The sequence below is a fragment of the Lithobates pipiens genome, unplaced genomic scaffold (genome assembly GCF_037356315.1).
Source record: "Lithobates pipiens isolate NorthernLeopardFrog02 unplaced genomic scaffold, aLitPip1_a1.2 Scaffold_8, whole genome shotgun sequence".
Classification (NCBI taxonomy): Eukaryota; Metazoa; Chordata; class Amphibia; order Anura; family Ranidae; genus Lithobates; species Lithobates pipiens.
The window spans coordinates 111264350-111284458 of record NW_027507903.1 but is presented as its reverse complement, the minus strand read 5'-3'; the positions used below and the strand labels follow the sequence as shown (position 1 = coordinate 111284458).

General features: G+C 44.0%; 1 protein-coding gene across 1 annotated transcript in view; it reads right to left on the bottom strand.

Moving 5' to 3' along the window:
* The window catches only part of SNX33 (sorting nexin 33), a 40728-nt gene that overhangs the window by 17424 nt on the left and 3195 nt on the right, over positions 1-20109 (bottom strand). The window contains exon 2 of the mRNA XM_077472830.1: positions 1684-2381. Within this exon, the coding sequence (XP_077328956.1) occupies positions 1684-2360 (677 nt within the window). The 5' untranslated portion in view covers positions 2361-2381. The remainder of the gene's footprint in view (positions 1-1683; positions 2382-20109) is intronic.

Here is a 20109-nt window from a genome sequence, read left to right as displayed (position 1 = left end):
GGGGGGGAGGGTTCCGATGAGCGGAAGGTCCACTTTAGGGTGGACCTCCACTTTAATGCATTCTATGCATTAAGGTGAAAAAACATCTGACAGTGCTTGCGCCCCCAGCCCCCCCGTTTTACTTACCTCACCCCTCGAAAGTCCCGTGCTCGTCCCCCGACGTCCTTTCCACCGTTCAGCCTGGCCGCTGATTGGCTGGAGTGGATGGAAAACAGCGCAGCCATTGGCTCGCGCTGCTGTCAATCACATCCACTGATGCGGAGCGCCGGTGTTCTGGCATATTCAGTCCGGCCATCATATAGCGTCCGTCCCGCACTGCGCATGCGCAGTACGGGGCAGAAGAAGCTTCGTAAAATTTCCGAAGCTGAACGGTGCCTGCACCGTGAGTGGAGGTGGTAGCCCCACCATCCAAGCGGACATAGGGTTGTGAAAATTAGACAGCCCCTCGCGGGCGAGCTTCGCTCGCCACGCTTCGGGCTCGGCCTCGCTGCGCTCGGCTCTTTTTTGTTCCTACTCTGTGTCCACTTGGATGGTGGGGCTAGAACCTGGACTCAGTACGCAGGCGCCGTTCATCCTCAGATATTTTCGGAATCTGTGTTGCTGTGTACTGTGCATGCGGACGCTATCTGATGGGGGACCTTATATGATAAGACACCGGGGGGCAGTGCCGCGTGATACAGCGAGCAGCTATAGCCGCCGGCTGTATCACGGGAGCGCGCCCGCAGGTGCTTCTCACCATGCGAGGGAGCTCGCATGTACGTTAGAAGTACCTGCGGGAGGAAGCAGAGACAGCCGCCGAGGGACCCCAGAAGAGCAGGTTTGGGGTCACTCTGTGCAAAACGAGCTGCACAGTGGAGGCAAGTATAACATGTTTGTTATTTTAAAAAAAAAAATCACTTTACAATCCCTTTAAGTTTTTGGTAAATTTCAACCACCTGAAAGCTTTTAAATCTATTGGACACTGTCGGATTTGTCAGATGTCTGACTTTTTTATTTTATATTACACAGGACACACACACAAAGGTGGACAGAAACACCCCAAAACTGCCATCTGGATAGGAACAGGATCAAGAACTATGGCAGGTAGCTTTACTGCAGTATCAACAAAATGCACAAAGCTAGGGGCTGACAGAGCCCACCAGTTTTCGTCTACAATCAAAATATGAATTTTTGGTGGAATGATCCTGTAAAAGTATTCTAGTAAAGCTGCTCAATCGCCCGAATAAACAAAAACAGATGGAGTTTGTTACTGAGGGTGCAGGGTAACAGAGAACCTATTCTGTTTTTCTTGGAATCACACCCTCCCACACCCTTTGTTCACTCTCCCTAATGACAGAGTGACCTGACGGCACAAATTCCACACAAGCAAATTGCAGTTCATTGTTTACCGCACATACTAGTATACATTACTGTAGTGTACACGGACACATCCTGACTCCTCTTACTAAGAACTGATGACACGCTTTTTCCTTAGTTACACAAAGCGACAAGACACAGTATGCCACTTTTGTAAATTCCAGACATTGTTCAGTAAATGCATGGATATAAATAGTTGATTCAGAGTAAACACTGGTTTGAGCACTTTCCTTAAATACACATAGACCTTTACCAACACTATAAAGACTTCACTGACTGTATTTTTGAAGGCTGTTCTACCTCCGTATAAAGAACACAGTTTCTTACCTGTAGGAAATGTAACTTTTGATTCCTTTGAACTTTGTCTGTTTGGTGGGTGCCTCCACAGAGCAACTGAATGGATTACGATCCTCCTGCCACTGTGGACCCATGGGTCCCATTTCAATACCATGAGTTTCAGGCACTCTGCCCAGCTGGGGAACATCACCAAGTATAAAGGCTTCGACACCTGACCTTACAAAGCTAGAAAATCTGTTTAAGTTCCTCCCCACAACACTTCCCCTCTTTGAACTTGCCACACTGTCCTGACGTTCTAGTCGTGGTCTGTGGGTATATTCAGGTCTTGGGTAATGGGGCCGTGGGGGCTGATTGTATGGAACACCATTTGGACCACTAGGTTCTTCTGCAACAGACTGTCCATCATCCCATTCATCCCAGTCATCATCATCCTCCTCGTCATCATCGTAGCTCCCATGATGTGTATTATCTGGGTAGTTTTGATGGTGTGCTGGGTAGTCTACTTGTACAGATCCAGAACGAGGCGGGTGAATGATTTCAACATATGATGCTGGAAACAGTCCAGTCTGACCATGGCTATTTGTGCCCTGAAGCCACCCATCTAGCGAAACATCACTGAGTAGACGTAGCTCTTCATTCTCCAGGATGTCTATTTCCTCTTTGTTCTCGCTCTGGAAGGTGTACAGAGCTCGTGCTTTCAGTGCCATGATGAAGACGGGACCAAAATCCTGCAATGGTAATAAGCAATATGATGAAGTGATCCAGCAACATTTAAATCACATAATATATAACATTAAAGTGGCTCTAAAGGCAGATAGTTTTTACCTTAATGCATTCTTATACATGTAGTTCAATGCCCCCCCCCCCCAGCATCCCCTTATACTTACCTGAGTCCAATCTTAATTCAGCGATGTGCACAAGAACACAGGTTCTCTTTGCTCTCTCCCTCCCAATTGGCTCAGAGACAGCAGCGAGAGCCATTGGCTCTCGCTGCTGGCTCTCTCATTGCGGTCAATCATAGCCAGTGACAAGGAAGTGGAGGGCAGGGCCGAGTCCCATTGTCTGTGTAAATAGAAGTAGAAAGCAAGGCTCAGGAGTGAGCCTGCACGAGTGCCCTCTTAGCAAGTAGGAGGAGCCAGGAGCGCTGGTGGGGGACCTGAAAATCAGGGCTCCTCTGTGCAAAACTATTGCACAGAGCAGGTAAGTATAACAAAAAAAAAATTATATTAAGAATCAAGTTAAAAACCAAAGATCTCTTTCTTTTTAGTGTTTTTTTTTTCATTTTGGGAGGATTCAACCCCTGTCATTTTTTCTTTTGTCATCAGTGTCTCATGGGGGAGATTTCCCTTTCATTCCTGTCCCGTAGTCAAAGTCAAAGCAGGAAGTGAGAGGAAATCACTCCAAAGTGAGTGAATCCCTAATTGTCACCAGAACTAGAAACCTCATTGGAAGATGTCCCCTCTTACTTTCGGTTTCCACGGTAACGGTCAGCAGGACAAATAGAGAGGCAGAATCTCTCTAGCAGGGGTAGTGACAGCAATAAAAACTGAAAGGAGTTCTAATCCCTTTACACTCTGTCCAAAACTAAAAAATAATTTGTGCCTTTAGTTATACTTTAAAGTGGTTGTACACCCACCTTTACCTACAGATAAGCCTATATTAAGGCTTACCTGTAGGTGCTTGCTAAAAAGTCAAGTGCCAATGACTGTGGCGCATGCACCCTTTAGAAAGGGCACATTGTGGCGTTTCTAATGGGGGTCATTCCGGGACTGGCGGCTCCTGTGTGCACACAGGGGAGTGACGTCACATGACTCCGGCCAGTCACAGAGCTGGATGAAGATGGATGCTCCCTGCGAGTGGGGACAACAGAGACGTCGTGGGCTTCAGTTTCAGGTAAGTGACACATAATGGGCTACTATGCCATGCATTGTAGCCCATTATGCTTTACCTTTGCAGGGAAATAAAGAGGAAGTAAAAGCCACCAGGGTTTACTTCCTCTTTAAAGTATTTTAATACAGTCAAGCTGCAAAACTGGCAATTATAATGCCTTTGGTATTTGTTTAACATTGCTCACGGTCTAGGACAGGGGTAGGCAACCTCAGTACTCCAGGTGTGTTGAAACTACACACTGTAAGACTAACAGCCATGGGGAATACTCTCAAAAACATGATGGGATTTGAAGTTTCACCACAGCTGGAAGGCCGACGTTGGCTACCCCAGGTCTAGGATAACATAGCAGTTTGACACGGTTATAGAAAATTGGTCAATGACCAGTTTCCACCACCAAAATAAATACAGTGCTTCGTGTTATGATCAGAGAAGATTGAGAGGCATAAAGGATAACCTTAGGTTATTTTTAATACAGTTGCTCTGCCTGAAATCCTGCAGCCAATGAGATGACTTTCTATGGTTATAGCTTGAGAAGTATTCTTTATGTATAGCCAAAACTTTGTATTTGTTAGAATACTAAAAGGTTTAGAACGCCTATCAAGTTTTTCTTATTCAAAAGTTTTATTACAGGTTTAAAAGTAACTAGGGCAATGCATTTGGAGTTATATGCAAGCACCGACATGCTCTCCGCGCAGGGAGTAACAATGGATGAAATATAAGAATACATAACAATCACAGCTCTATGAGATCAAAGAGCAATGCAGATTAGGGAATCTGAATAAAATAGGTTTAAAAAAAAAGGTAGTAAAAGGGGGAGTTGGGGGGGGGGGGAAAGGGAAGGGGTCAGGGTCTTGGTAAGGGAAGAGGAACCCCAGAAGTCACCAGGACCCTGCCAGCCGGCGCATTTTGGAGCATGCTTCCTCCCAAATTGGGTGGAAGGAAATATTTCACCCAAGGGTGCCAAATCCTAGTATATTTTGGGATTCTGTCTTGTAGGGTCACATCAATCTTTGTGTGTGTCATGGCTTGAGTTATTCTTTGTTTAGTGGCCAGAAGCGTAGGCATTTTCCAGGCTTTAGCAATCATTTGTTTAGATGAACTGGTGATTTGGAGTAAGAGCTTAAAGTGATTCTAAAGGCAATACCTGCTCTGTGCAATGGTTTTGCTCTTGTGCATATCGCTCAAGTTCGGGCTCAGGTTAATATTTAGGGGGTCTGTGGGGGCACTGCTTGCAGAAGGTTTTTTTACCTTAATGCAGAGATCTCCTAGGGATCACAGGAGTGGACTCTGTTCTGCACTCCTGTAACCCATTTTCAGCTGACTGTCGGCTGACATCACAGAGCCAGTCCAGGCTCTGGAGAGATCCCGATTTTAAAGTCAGGATCCACTCAGATGTCTGAACCTCTCAGTGAGCAGCTGACAGCCTGAGCAAGCCACTTCCACAGCTCAGTGCACTCCAGTGAGCTCTGGAAGGGCAGAGCAGAAATCTGACAGTCACTGCTCTCTGCTCACGGAAGGCCGAGAACTGAGCAGTCAGTGGTCTTTGATCCCTCAGTTTTTCATCTTAAAAGTGTCAGGGGACAGATTCAACATCAGACCCAGTGGCGTAACTAGTGTTCTGCCACTGGGGGGGGGGGGGGGGGGGGGGGGGGTCCCAAGACCCGGCATCTCCCCCTACACCTCTGGCTGTCCGTTTTAGTATGCAGGAGTGGGGGGAGGTGGGAGGCAGCAATCGGCAGCTGTATGGTGCCCGCAAGCTGCAGGATCTCCCTGGGACTTGTAATTCTCTCTTCAAATGTATACAGTGGAGAGGGGAGGGGCCTCTGACCCAGGCATGTATCGGCTTCACTCTTCAGTGAGTCACTCTGCTTCTACACTCTTGCCGATATATGTCCGGGTCAGAGGCCCCTCCCCTCTCCACTGTATATATTCGGAGAGAGAACTACAAGCCCCTGGGAGATCCCACAGCCCTGATGTAAGGAGGGGGGCTCTCTGGGGCCCCGATGTAAGGAAGGGGCTCCCTGGGGACCCTAATGTGAGGAAGGGGCTCTCTGGGGACTCTAATGTTAGGAAGGAGCTCTCTGGAGACACTGATGTGAGGAGGGGCTCCCTGGAGACACTGATGTGAGGAGGGGCTCCCTGGAGACACTGATGTGAGGAGGGGCTCCCTGGAGACACTGATGTGGGGAGGGGCTCCCTGGAGACACTGATGTGAGGAGGGGCTCCCTGGAGACACTGATGTGAGGAGGGGCTCCCTGGGGACCCTGATGTGAGGAGGGGCTCCCTGGAGACCCTGATGTAAGGGAGGGGGCTCACTGGAGATCCTGATGTAAGGGAGGGGGCTCACTGGAGATCCTGATGTAAGGGAGGGGGCTCACTGGAGATCCTGATGTAAGGGAGGGGGCTCACTGGAGATCCTGAAGTAAGGGGAGGGGCTCTCTGGGGACCCTGATGTAAGGGGAGGGGCTCTCTGGGGACCCTGATGTAAAGGGAGGGGCTCTCTGGGGACCCTGATGTAAAGGGAGGGGCTCTCTGGGGACCCTGATGTAAAGGGAGGGGCTCTCTGGGGACCCTGATGTAAAGGGAGGGGCTCTCTGGGGACCCTGATGTAAAGGGAGGGGCTCTCTGGGGACCCTGATGTAAAGGGAGGGGCTCTCTGGGGACCCTGATGTAAGGGGAGGGGCTCCCCGGTGGACCCTGAAGGGGAGGGGCTCTCTGGGGACCCTGAAGTAAGGGGAGGGGCTCTCTGGGGACCCTGATGTAATGATTATAATATATATATATAAATATTATATACATGTGTATGCCCGTCCAAGCGTACAACTTTCTTTACTTCGCTGCTATGGGCTCTAGCCCGAGATATTTTGTAGACCTAGCAACTATTATTGTTTGTGGTAGCATGTTTATTGTAGTGTATTTTTTACAATTCCAAACTTCTCTTTTAGCCCTGGGTGACACTGATACAAATCTGATGCGATTCAGATGCATTCCAAAACTCAGAGTTGCATATCGAGGAATTGCATATCAAGTGAAATTACATTGCTTTCTATAAGGCTGTTTACATCTATGTGGTGAAATTCTGATGTGGTAAAAAAAAAAAAAAGTAATGTGCGTGTTTAGTGCAGTGCTCCATAAACTATTCGCATTACAAACGCAGCTGGTAAGCAGAAATCACACCACAAACTGCATTTAAAAAAAAATCACCTGTGTCGCACTGCAGCCAGAGTGAACCTAGGCTCAACCACTTGGAATTGAGCCAAGGTTAAATTAGGAGGGCACTAAGGCACTACTAGAAGGTCCAATACCAAAAAGCTGCGATAACATTTGCAAAACTTCAGATCAGAATGTCGCCAAGACTAGGGTTGTCACCTCATTCTTTTAAACCAACCACATATTAATTACACAGGTTTTGAGACTAATTGAATGCAGATAAGGCACTAAGTCAATTTAATTCAATTTAATTTAAGTGTTCAGGTTTAAAGGGATGAGGTGGCAACCCTAGCCCAGATTGGGGAGACCCACCAGATATGAAGGCGAGTTCCAAGGTTTCCACAACCCCAAAAACACAGTGAGGGATAATTTATATAGTATAATTTTTGCGTGTGAAACAGGCACCCTGCAAACATAGTCATCTGATTCCTGTCTGTATGTACACTGATGTGTGTGGTATGAAAAAACTTTTAAATTTGGAGGTAGCGAAATACCTCTGAGTGTGGCAGTTTATTTTCCTCGTGTAACACAGGGAATGCTTTTATGGAGGTCGAAGTAGCAAGTTGGTGCAGTCTAATTCGATTTAATTGGGATCAAATTCGGAAGACGGATGGAGAAACATAGGCTGCATGAGTCATTATTGCATTTCATTATTTTTGTAATAAACATATCATTAAATTAAATGCTGGTTTTTCATATCCTCTTGGCGTTCAGCTTTAAAGTATAACTGTTCTAAGATTATTACTGTTGAACTGCTATTTGTGCTGAAAAGAGGTCACACAATGTTACCTGTATGAACTTTTTATTATGTTCATGAGCAACCCGAGATTCCTAAAAAACCGCACTATGCAAATTTGGGCTCTGGCTCTCCCATCTGTCACACTACACTGCAGTCAGTGGGACTGTCTATCACAGTGAGGAATATTTATATACCGGAGACAGAAAGGGGCAAGTCTCAGCATAAACCTTTCAGTCATTTATACCCCTTTCACACTGAGGCGTTTTTCATCCACTTTAGCGTTAAAAAAAACGCCTGTAAAGCGCTTGAAAGAAGCCTCATCTGCAATCCCAATGTGAAAGCCCAAGTGCTTTAAGAGCCCTTTCACGCTGCCAGTGCCCGAAAAAGCGCTTGTAAATCGCTGCTTAAACTAGCATTTACTTACCAGCATTTTTCTAGCGCATTTAACCCTTGCTAGTGGCCAAATAAAGGGTTAAAAGTGCCCACAAAGCGCCGCTGCCAAAAGCGCTATGCAGGCTCTTCCCATTGATTTCAATGGGAAAGGGCGCTTTAGGAGCGGTGTATTCACCGCTCCAAAAGTGCGGCAAAGAAGCTGCTTGCAGGACTTTTTTGGATGCCCTGCCAGCGCAGCGCCTCAGTGTGAAAGCACTCGGGCTTTCACATTGGGATTGCAGTTGCAGCTTCTTTCAGGCGCTTTACAGTCGCTTATTTTAACGCTAAAGCGCCTGAAAAACACCATAGTATGAAAGGGGTCTCAGTGTGAAAGCACTCAAGCTTTCACATTGGGATTGCAGATGAGGCTTCTTTCAGGCACTTTACATGCGCTTTTTTTAACGCTAAAGCGCATGAAAAACGCCTGAAAAACGCCCCAGTGTGAAAGGGGTCTTAAAGGGTATGTCAGAACAAAAAAAAAAAAAAAACATATTCAGTACATTTCTTTTTGTTTCATCTGTTTAAAGACTTTGCAAGTACAGAAAAATGCCTTTTGATCTAGAAATGCACTTAGGATTCCTGTTGTGAGCTGACAACACACATCATTTTTGTGGACTGAATGGTGTCAGCCCTATTAAGGAATCAGGTGGCATGGGTGTGAGGGGTGCGGTGCGGGGGGTAAGGTTCCAATGCGGGGGTGTTAGGGGGCAAATCCAATGCGAGTTCAGCCATACAACTGTATGGCTGAATTCGCATTGCACAGACATTGCGTGTGATTGGCACAGCAATGCAGTGCGAGTCACATTCAATGTCTAAGTTCGGAATAGTGTGAACCTAAAATATGCAAATCAGCAAGATACGGGAAGAAAGGTGACAAGTTGGGTCACTATTCTGGCTGAGGTACATAAGTGACAAAAGTGTCTGGATAAATGACAGATATTTTGGCAGATAAGACAGTTAATGTGTCCATTTCATATGTGTAGATGTCTCTCTGGAGAGCAGCATAATGTCTGTTGCCTGCAATTACTATATGTTGATGTTTTTTTTTCTTTTTTAACCAATCGGGCATGGAAGGAGCTACCTATCAATATTACAGTTGTGCATCATGTGAAATTACTGTTCCAGTGTTATACAGAACGAGCCATCTGTGTGAGTCAACATTCTTCCAGGGAAATTTCTATTTCGCCATCGTACTTAAAATAATCATGTTCCTGAGACTGCAAAAGTGATAAGGGATTAAGAATATATGCAGAAATACATTTATAAACTTGCCATTTAAAAAGGCCCATGAGCACCTATACTAAAATCTTTGGTGCAGGTTACCCCGGTAGCATTAATACTGTGCTGCACTAAGTAAACGGTTCATATGGGATCCTCAATGTGCTTCCCTTTATGAGCAGCAAACTGCGCCTTTCAGATGAGCACCTTTCACAAGCTAAGGTCACAGGCCTTATGTTAATTCCTACATTTCAATACATTAATATTCCTAACTTTCTATTACAGTATAGTGCTTTTTTAGTGGTTATGATAAACACTTTAAATATAGTGTAATTTGAATACACAAGCTCGTGATTAGCAACAAGGCGGAGGTAATTTAATATGAGCTGCAGGCTTTTGTATAGCTAACAGGTGCCGCACCTGCTCAAGGTAACAAGGGTTCTAGTGAGTAAATTATTTGAAAGTATAATAAACATGATCTAAAGAAAATCTAAAGAAAATCATCAACATGAACTGATGTATATCTAAAGGAATTTGAAGGAATTTAAATATTAGGAGCGCCCATTGCTGATATGTTTTTAAAGGTGCAGGCTCCAGGACTGAGTTTTAGCTGACTGACCTCCCATTTGATGGTGCCTGAATAACTCCATGTTACTTGGCAGAGCTAGCTGAATGATACAAATTACTTTTTTAGCTGTGGGTAAGGCCTCGTTCACATTGGCAGCAAAATACCTACAAATTTACATTGTAGCCTCTCAGGTATGTCCACATTGCCTTGGCGTGTTGCCTGTGGGACCCTGCTGTAACCACATGCCAACTCCTTAGCACGTGATTGCGGTGCTTTATTGCAACATATAATTGTCATTGGGATAAAAACAATAATAGGCATCTAGGAGGTGGCCTCACAAACACCTTCAAACCCCCACTCAACTACCTCTGAAAAATGACCCTCTATGGATCACATTCAGAGGGTTGGTAAATGCCACTGACAGTGTAGACTTTGCCTGAAGGGCGTCATTCCAACCACCACTGAAAAGGGGCATTTCTGACACGGCCAACAGTGTAAGGGGCCTTTTTCCTATCGACTGTCATTGAATTGGTTTTTGCAGGGATTTCTTAAGACCTGAAAATTATTTTAAGGGTTCCACTGGGGCAAAAAGGTTGGGAAAGACTGACCTAGGAGGCCACTGGCCTATAAAAATGATACAGGCTTTAAACTGTAGACTCAACTGGCTGCATACGTGTTCTGGGGAACTGACTCAACTGGTAGTGAAGCCAGGATGAAGAGGACAGCCCTGAAGCCTGTATCTTTTAAAACAAAATAGTAATAACAGTTTAAGTGACTAAGCCACCATTTAAACCAAAAAATCCACCCTGTATCTAGTTACACAATGTGTATTTTTATAGATGCACTTTTGCATACAAACAGCTTATTTAAGTAGTTCACCTGGCCACATAGCATAGGCAGTAATGAGCCATTGGGAAGCCTTCTGATGGCTGAATGTTTTCAACTCATTGATCTTCTCCCTTGTCATATTAACATGCATACACATATCCTGTAAGTGTGAAGGTTTGTATGAATTGTAGCCATCCATAAACCTAGTTTTATCTCAGGGGCTCAATAAGCTATCAGTTAAAGTGGTTGTATAGTGAAATTTGTAACTTTTACCTACAGGTATGCCTATAATAAGGATTACCTATAGGTAAAAAAAAAATTCCTAAACCTGTATGGTTTAGGAGATATTCCCCTTGCAATGAGCCTCTGACTGCAGTGGTGCATGTGTGCAGGGGATTCTCGGCTGAAAGCCTGGTGTTCTGCCAAGAAAGGTACCCCCATCGGATAGTGTCTACCTCCTACTGCGCGGGTGCAGCGCTTGCGCAGTATGAAGGACAAGGAGACGCTGAAAGTTTCCGAAGTTGAACAGCTGACCATGAGCTGTACACGGCGCCTGCACACTTAATAGTCACCGCTTTGTAAGAGGGCCGCTCGCGGGATCGCTTCGCTCGCCACGCTTCAGGCACAGCCTTGCTGCACTCAGCATATTTTTATTCTAACTCTATGTCCACTTGGATGGTGGGACTTGAACCTGGACTTAGTGTGCTGGCGCCATGTAGAGCTGACGATCAGCTGTTCATCTTTGGAGACTTTCGGCGTCTCCTTTGTCCTCCATACAGCGCAAACGCAGTATAGGGCGGACACTATCCAATGGGGGACAGTATTCGACAAGACACCAGCAGGCGCCATACCTTGCTGGAAAGAAGTCTCCCGCATGCAGCACCGGAGCCCCAAGGGAACATGTCAGCTCCCTCAGTGTGGATCGAGTGAGATGCCGGAACCTCGTTCTAAGGTAAGTATTTCATAATGAGCTAGTATGCGGTGCATACTAGCTCATTATGCCTTTTGCCTTACAGGGGTATAAAAAACAAAAACGTGTCAGTGGGTAGTCAACCGCTTTAAAAAAAAAGAAATTGCAGTCAGGATTCTGGAATGCTGAGGCTGAGGGCACCTCAGTAGAAAAAGTACTTATGAGGTAGCAGGATACAATGAAAAACATTGAACGTATGTCAAATTTGTACTACAGGAAAACCCTTTCACATGGGGTGGACTGATCCGGTCTGCCTGTCCATTGACACCCTTCAATACCCAATCCGATCGGATGGCGGTTGGGTGTAAAGGGACTGGTGGCCTTGTTTTCAACCAACCGCCCATAGAGTAGAGCAGGCTATGTCTGTACATAAGTGGAGCGAAACACGGACCAGCCATCTGCCTGTTTAGCGGGGATCAGCAGACAGACTCCCCCGCTGAGTAAGCGGACACAAGTGGAGCCCGCCCTGTGTGAAAGGGATAGAAAACTTAAAGTCCCCTCTTGTGGTGGGGCTTCCCTTTAACTGTAGACATTAATTGCTCATTTATGTCTTGGGGGGGGGAAATCAGGTACAGCAATTTTAACTTGCCTGATCCCCTGCTCCCACAGGCCCCTCTCCATGCTGCTGGTTGTGAGAACACAGAGGAACAGTCCACCGTCAGATTATAGACAAGTGTCTTCTGCTGGGGGAAGCTTAGGACCAGGGACGCAAAAGTGCTTTTCCCGCCCCATAGGAAAAAAACAAGCAGTTAACCCAAGGGAGGATTTTTAATCTTACCATAGATGGGCTTTAAAGTGGTTGTAAACCCAAGTTTTTTTTTATCTTAATGCAGTCTATGCATTAAGATAAAAAGCCTTCTGCGTGAGTTCTGCGTTACCAGAGCCCATCTCTATCCTGCGATGTCCATGAGTGCCTCAGCCACCCCGGACTCTCCCTCCTGATTGATTGACAGCAGCGGGAGCTGTGTCTCAACCAAACTCAGTTAGCCTATCAGGAAAGAGAGGGGGCGGGGCAGAACCGCAGCTCCCTATCTGAATGGATACACGGAGCTGCAGCTTGGCTCCGGTGCCCCCATAGCAAGCTGCTTGCTGTGGGGACATTCAACATAAAGGAGGGGCCAGGAGCTCCAGCCAGGAACCAGAAAAGAGGAGGATCTGGGCTGTTCTGTGCAAAACCACTGCATAGAGCAGGTAAGTATAACAGGTTTGTTATTTTATAATAGAAGAAAAATCATTTTAAAGCGTATGTAAACCCTAACAATAAATGTTTTATTTGCTCCCTTTTGGTGTGTTATATTTATGAGCAAATAATACCCATGGACCAGAAATTCAGAGATGTGCTGTGCACCTTGTGTTTATCTCAGAAAATATTTAGCCTTCCTGTTTTCTTATTATGGAAAACAAAAACTCTAGTCCCTATACCGTGGATAACAAGACATTTATATTGGTTGAATAGTCTAACAAAATGCACTGGGAGGGTTGACAACACTCATTTTACAAAACTGTGCGTGTTGTCAGTCCACAACAGGAAATTAGGAGGTCAACGGATTTCTGGCAGATCAAAAAATAGTTTTCTGTACTTGCAGAACCTTTAAAAGTTTAAAAGACAGGGAAATATGCATATATGGCATGTGCCTTTTTTTTTTTTTTATTCTACCTTGAGATACACTTTAAAATTAAATTATACAAATACAAGGTTCTTACAGTAGCTTCCCTGTGCTGTTTTTCCTTTGGCATGATACGTAAAGTTTAGAAACAAAATTAAAGGGGTTGGAAAAGGAAGCCAATGAAACACATTGTAACAATTGTGACCTTACTTCTATTAAATTTTAATATTTTGCAAAAATATTCCATAAAAAGTCCACAAACATGTAATTTAATGTCCCCTTATCACATCACACCAACTCTGAGCTTTTTAATCAATAGGTCTGTGCCACTTTTATGTGCAAGAAGATTTTAAATAAATTGTAAATGAGGGTACTTCTGTGAATGTGCTGGTGGTGTGTTTTATTTGTACAGTCTCAGACGGTACAGACTGGGGGCTGCCCTAGTGATCTCTCTGGCAGTGAACTGGATTTAATATGCTGAAAGAAAAGGCATTCCATAACAGAGGGTTGCTCTCTGATGGACACATTTCAAAATCATGTCTATAGCATTTGGCCTAACATATGTAGCTCATTCTAGGCCAAATATGATCAGTCACATAGCACTACATGGAGGGAAGGGGAGATTTAAAATGGGCCCCCAAATAGACCTCCCCCACTCCAACCCCCTTCCCCAGACACAAAGCACAGTCACAGACATCACAGGAATGGGAAAGCAGAGGAAGTGAGTGGAGGGAAGGGTACATTCACACCAGCTGTGTTGGTCAGCTTTGCTTAATGCAGTCCAAACGCAAGAAGAAGGCAATTTGCCTTATGCACTATGGCTTCAGTTCACATTAAAGCACTGCGTTGGTGTGTGTTAAAAAAAAAAAATAAGCATTTTTGTGCAGCATCTTACGCAGTGCAAAATAATTAAATACGCTTGGGGGGAGAAGCATACACTGCAATGCACTTTAAACAATGTAGTGCAAAACAGCATGCATTCACAACGCACACACATTATGCGGTGTAAATGAAAACGTAGGATGTGGCTGAGAGTTGGAAGCATGGCTACCCATGTACATTCTGACAGTTATTTGGTGAGGATTTTAGACTTGCAAACTATAACTCATTTGGAAGTGGTTATATTTTAAAATGCAAAAACAATGCACCCCAAGTTGGGCTTAAACATCAATGCCATGAGTGTAATATCAATAAATTAACAGTACCCAGGTGGTTGAGAGGTTTGTCATGGCAGGTATTGAATCATTCAGTACTTGTCACAATAAGCTTCCTGACCTCACCAGCCAACTGCTGCTATTTACCAGCAAGGACACTGTACATAGGGAGGTAAATGAATACTATCTAATGTACATCAAGCTGTATGCCAATATCATTTTCCAACTCTTACCTTACAAAAAGCAATGTAATTTAGAAACGCTCTCCTTTTTTTTCTTCTTGTGTCAGAAGCTCCACAACACAGTAACTGCACAGTAATTAGCTTATTTAATGGCATACTACAAAAAGTAATGAAGCACACTAATTTATGACAACCAGTCCAAAATCAACAATCAGCTTTCAGCAGTTTAGAGGTGTGCAGACTAATGAATAATTATCACATAGGTTACTGCACTATGAAACAGTTTTGTGTTTTATTATTATTGTTATTATTATTTGAACTCTAAAAAATTAAAAGATACTGGGGATAATTTACTAAAGGCAAATAGACTGTGCAGTTGCTCCAGAGCTTGGTAAATGAGGTAAAGCTTCACTTTGCAAAGAATACCCAATCACATGCAAGGAAAGTAGGTGCATTGGGCTATACAATCCTTTCCGGTTCTGGTGCCAGAAGTCACAGGGAATCTGTGTTCAGGTAGTTCCACTAATTGACTGCTCAAACAAAGGTGGCCAATCAGTGCCTACACACAAATAATTCCAGGTCTAACCCATCACCATAACAGTCCAACGACACCAGTCCATTACAGTTATTGTGCGCTGTGCTAAGGCAGCCTGTTAATGTAATTGGGTTACCCAATGCACCACTACATACCAAAAATCATGCATTTAGCATTTTCAGCAGTGTAGCACCTGGTAGTATTTTGCCGTGCATTGCAAAGTACTACAACACAGGTGCACTGGGAAGGCACCATTTAAAATGAATGGCACCACATTGCACCAACAGGTGTTACATGTGTTACCTACCTCAGCACACTGGTGTGAATGGGCCCTTACTTGGTAGCAGCCCAAACCCGCACACAGGTAAATATATCAGAAATGTAAGCAGAAGCTTACAGTTTATGGCTGAAAGGGAATAGCTTAGGTGTGGTACAGAGTTTAGGTCTGCTTTAAACTATAGCTTCAGCGAAAACGTTATTTCTTAAGTAGTGGATAGAATGAAAAAAAAACACGTTAGAATCGCTGGAGGTTTATGCCCTCGCTTGGATGATTTATCATCACTTCCTGTCCCAGAAACCAAACAAGAAATATGTAGCCGTTTCTGTAAAATGAGGGAAAATCCCACCTTTGACAGCAGTTACTTTGAAAAAAGGTGTCAGTGTTGTAGGGCATCCTCACTATTACTGTTCTGGTGACAACATTTGATATTTTCTTCCAGTGACAATGGTCACCAAGGCAAGAAGTGCTGTATATCTCCTCCAATGGGACACAGCAAGAAAAACCTTACTAAGGCCGCCACACTTTCCCAGTCTTTCGGAAACTAGCAAAAATAGTGTTTGGAGATATTAAACCCATTTTTTTTCTGTATTGGATGCTGAGGGTAGGACTTGAATTGTCTTCAGCTTCTTTGGCATGGTACTTTTTTTTTTTTTTTTTAACACTGTCCCCAAACTGCTGCCTCAGGCTACTATTGCAAAGGTGGCCCCCTCTGCTCCATAGCCACCCTTTTTGTGCATACGTTCACCCGAAGCCTGCACATGCACAGGCAGTCCAGATGATTGTTTCTCAGAGATCAATCAAAAGTCATTTGTCTAGATTAAGGCTACATTCATACCTGGGAATGGGTCCAACTCCGTTTTGGACAGTCTGCATCCAGGGCCAATCGCTCACAGGTGATCGCTGCATGACCAATGACATGCGAACGTCCGCGATTAGCTGCAGGTGCTGGCAACCTCCCATTGGTTTTAACCACTGGGGTTCTCGCATGTAAATGTAAATGGAGATGGACCTATTCACTGGCCTGAATGCAGCCTTAGAATGCTCTCCCCCCCCCCCCCACCCTGAAGTTCAGGAACCCCTGCTGTCTCTTTTTGAAAACAAAGTTGCTGTGTGGAGCTCCGCCCACACCGCCGTGGCATTCATTCACAGATATCAGTGAATGAAAAGTTACAAATTCCATCTGTCACCAGATTCGTCCAGGAGAGCTGGTCTTTAAGTGGTTAAAAAAAAAAATTAATAAATGCAAGATTTTGCAATGAAAAAAATGTGCATCTATTTATATTTTATAGGAGTCTGCAGAGCATTCACCACGGCACCTGTAGCTTGAATGGGCTTGCAACTGAACTGATCAGCATGCTGGTAGTTTATTCATTCTTCCTCTAGCTTTGTAGCAGAAAAATTATACAGGGATACAAGCACAAAGCTGGAGGAAGACTGTGCAGGAGCCTGAAACTGCACCCATGATCTGCTAAATATAGGTGGAATGCTCTGCAGACTCCTATAAAATAAAAATAGATGCACATTTTTTTCATTGCAAAATCTTGCATTTATTAATTTTTTTTTAACCACTTAAAGACCAGCTCTCCTGGACGAATCGCCGTCCTTGTACGTCGGCCGCTATAAGACCTCTAGGGGGCGCGAGCGCAGCATGACGCCGGAGCTGATGCGCCTGGCCAGCACCCGCGATGTCCGCCAGCCACCTGCGATCGCTTCTGAGAGAGACAGAACGGGGATCTGCCAATGTAAACAGACAGATCCATGTTCTGTCAGTGTTTAGGAACAGCGATCTGTCGACTCTTTCAGTCACTACACTCCTCCCACAGTTAGAAATACCTCCCGAGGGTGCACTTAACCCTTTGATCGCCCCCTAGTGTTAACCCCTTCCCTGCCAGTGGCATTTATACAGTAATCAGTGACTATTTTTAGCACCGATTGCTGTATAAATGTCACTGGTCCCAAAAAAAGTGTCAAAAGTGTCTGATCTGTGTGCCACAATGTTGCAGTCCAGCAAAAAAAAAAAAATATATAATAATGATAAATAAAAATGTCATAAATGAATCCCCTATTTTGTAGACGTTATAAGTTTTGTGCAAACCAATCTTTTTTTCTACCATAAATATATAGAAGAATACATATCGGCCTAAATTGAAGAAATTCGTTTTTTTTATATTTTTTTGGGGGGGGGTGGATATTTTATATAGCAAGAAGACATTTATTTTTTATTTTTTTTCAAAATTGTCGGCCTTTTTTTGTTTATAGCACAAAAAAAAAAAAAAAACATATGCAGAGGTGATCAAATACCACCAAAAGAAAGCTCTGTCTGGGTAAAAAAAAGACATAAATTTTTTAGACTACAGCATCGCATGACCGCAAAATTGTCAGTTAAAGTGACACAGTACCATATCGCAAAAAATGGTCTGGTCATTAAGGGGTAAATCCTTCCGGTCCTTAAGTGGTTGAAAGGGAAACTTAGCCTTTAAAGTTTTTTTTTTTTTTTTTTTTTGCTTTGGATTTTTTAGTTTTGGATAGAGTTCAGATGGATTAGAAACCCTGTCAGATTTTACTGCTATGCCCCCCATTATGGAGCTTCCTCCTATTTTGTCCTGTTTTCCATTAACATCAAAAGTGAAAGTAAAATAAAATCCCAAATTTTGGGTTGCCACCAAGAGTAACAGAGGGGAAATCCTCCAATGGAGACATTAGTTTGGTGACACACTGGGATTCCCTCACTTTACAGGGATTTCCTCTCACTTTCTGTTTTGGTTATGTGACAGGAAATGAAGAGAAATCTACCCAATGGGACACAGATAGCAAAAAAAAAAAAAAACCTGAAAAGAGGTTTTAACCCTTCCTTACCATATCCTAAATGGAAAAAAAAAGGAGTTTTGCCTTTAGTTACAGTTCGTTAATTATCATTACTTGTGCAGTATAAGGTTTTTAATGTAATTTAATAAGCAGAGGCTTTAGTACTACTTTAACACTTGAGTATAGAATCCCTTTAGATAAAGACAATTATATAACAGCACAGACCAAAGCGTTATAATATGCAATCCAGCAAATTCTAATTGGTCAGTGTGTACTACTGTGACATTATTTACACCAAATTAATAAACTAAAACACCAAAACATATGATTGTTCTTCTGTTAATCATTTGGGATTTTTGAAATATTTTCTGCAGCAAGATTATGACCTCAACCAGAGAAAATAATCTTTTTGGCTCTGCAAAAAAAAAAAGAAAAAAAAAGGATGATTTGCTTACAATACAGCCACACATTGGACTGATCTAATCATTTAGCCAAAAGAGAAAGAACACTAATTAAACAGCACAGTGGCTTATGGTCAGCACTTCTGTTTTGCAGCACTGAAATTCTTGGTTCAAATGCTAGTCAGTATGCTACAGTATCTCACGAAAGTGAGTACACCCCTCACATTTTTGTAAATATTTTATTATATCTTTTCATGTGACAACACTGAGGAAATTACACTTTTCTACAATGTAAAGTAGTGAGTGTGCAGCTTGTATAACAGTGTAAATTTGCTGTCCCCTAAAAATAACTCAACAAACAGCCATTAATGTCTAAACCACTGGCAACAAAAGTGGAGTACACTCCTAAGTGAAAATGTCCAAATTGGGCCCAAAGTGTCAATATTTTGAGTGGCCACCATTATTTTCAAGCACTGCCTTAACCCTCTTGGGCATGGTGTTCACCAGAGCTTCACAGCTTGCCACTGGAGTCCTCTTCCCCTCCTCCATGACGACATCATGGGGCTGGTGGATGTTAGAGATCTTACGCTCTTCCACCTTCTGTTTGAGGATGCCCCACAGATGCTCAATAGGGTTTAGGACTGGAGACATGCTTGGCCAGTCCATCACATTTACCCTCAGATTCTTTAGCAAGGCAGTGGTCATCTTGGAGGTGTGTTTGGGGTCGTTATGTTGGAATACTGCCCTGCGGCCAGTCTCTGAAAGGAGGGGATCATGCTCAGCTTCAGTATGTCACAGTATATGTTGGCATTCATGGTTCCCTCAATGAACTGTAACTTCCAGTGCCAGCAGCTCCCCACTCGTGCAGCCCCAGACCATGACACTCCCACCACCATGCTTGACTGTAGGCAATACACACTTGTCTTTGTACTCCTCACCTGGTTGCCACTACACACGCTTGATCCCATCTGAACCAAATAAGTTTATCTTGATCTCATCAGACCACAGGACATGGTTCCAGTAATCCATGTCCTTAGTCTGCTTGTCTTCAGCAAACTGTTTGCAGGCTTTCTTGTGCATCATCTTTAGAAGAGGCTTCCTTCTGGGATGACAGCCATGCCGACCAATTTGAAGCAGTGTGCGCGTATGGTCTGAGCACTGACAGGCTGAACCACCAGCTCTTCAACCTCTGCAGCAATGCTGGCAGCACTTATACATCAATTTCCCAAAGACAACCTCTGGATATGACACTGAGCATGTGCACTCAACTTCTTTGGTCGACCATGGCACGGCGGCCTGTTCAGAGTGGAACCTGTCCTGTTAAACCGCTGAATGGTCCTGGCCACTGTGCTGCAGCTCAGTTTCAGGGTCTTGACCATATTTATGTAGGGCAATAATTCTTTTTTTCAGATCCTCAGAGATTTCTTTGCCATGAGGTGCCATGTTAAACTTCCAGTGACCAGTATGAGAGAGTGAGAGTGATAACACCAAATTTAACACACCTGCTCCCCATTCCCACCCGAGACCTTGTAACACCAACAAGTCATATGACACCGGGGGGGGAAAATGGCTAATTGAAACTTTGGGCCCAATTTGGACATTTTCACTTAGGGGTGTACTCACTTTTGTTGCCAACG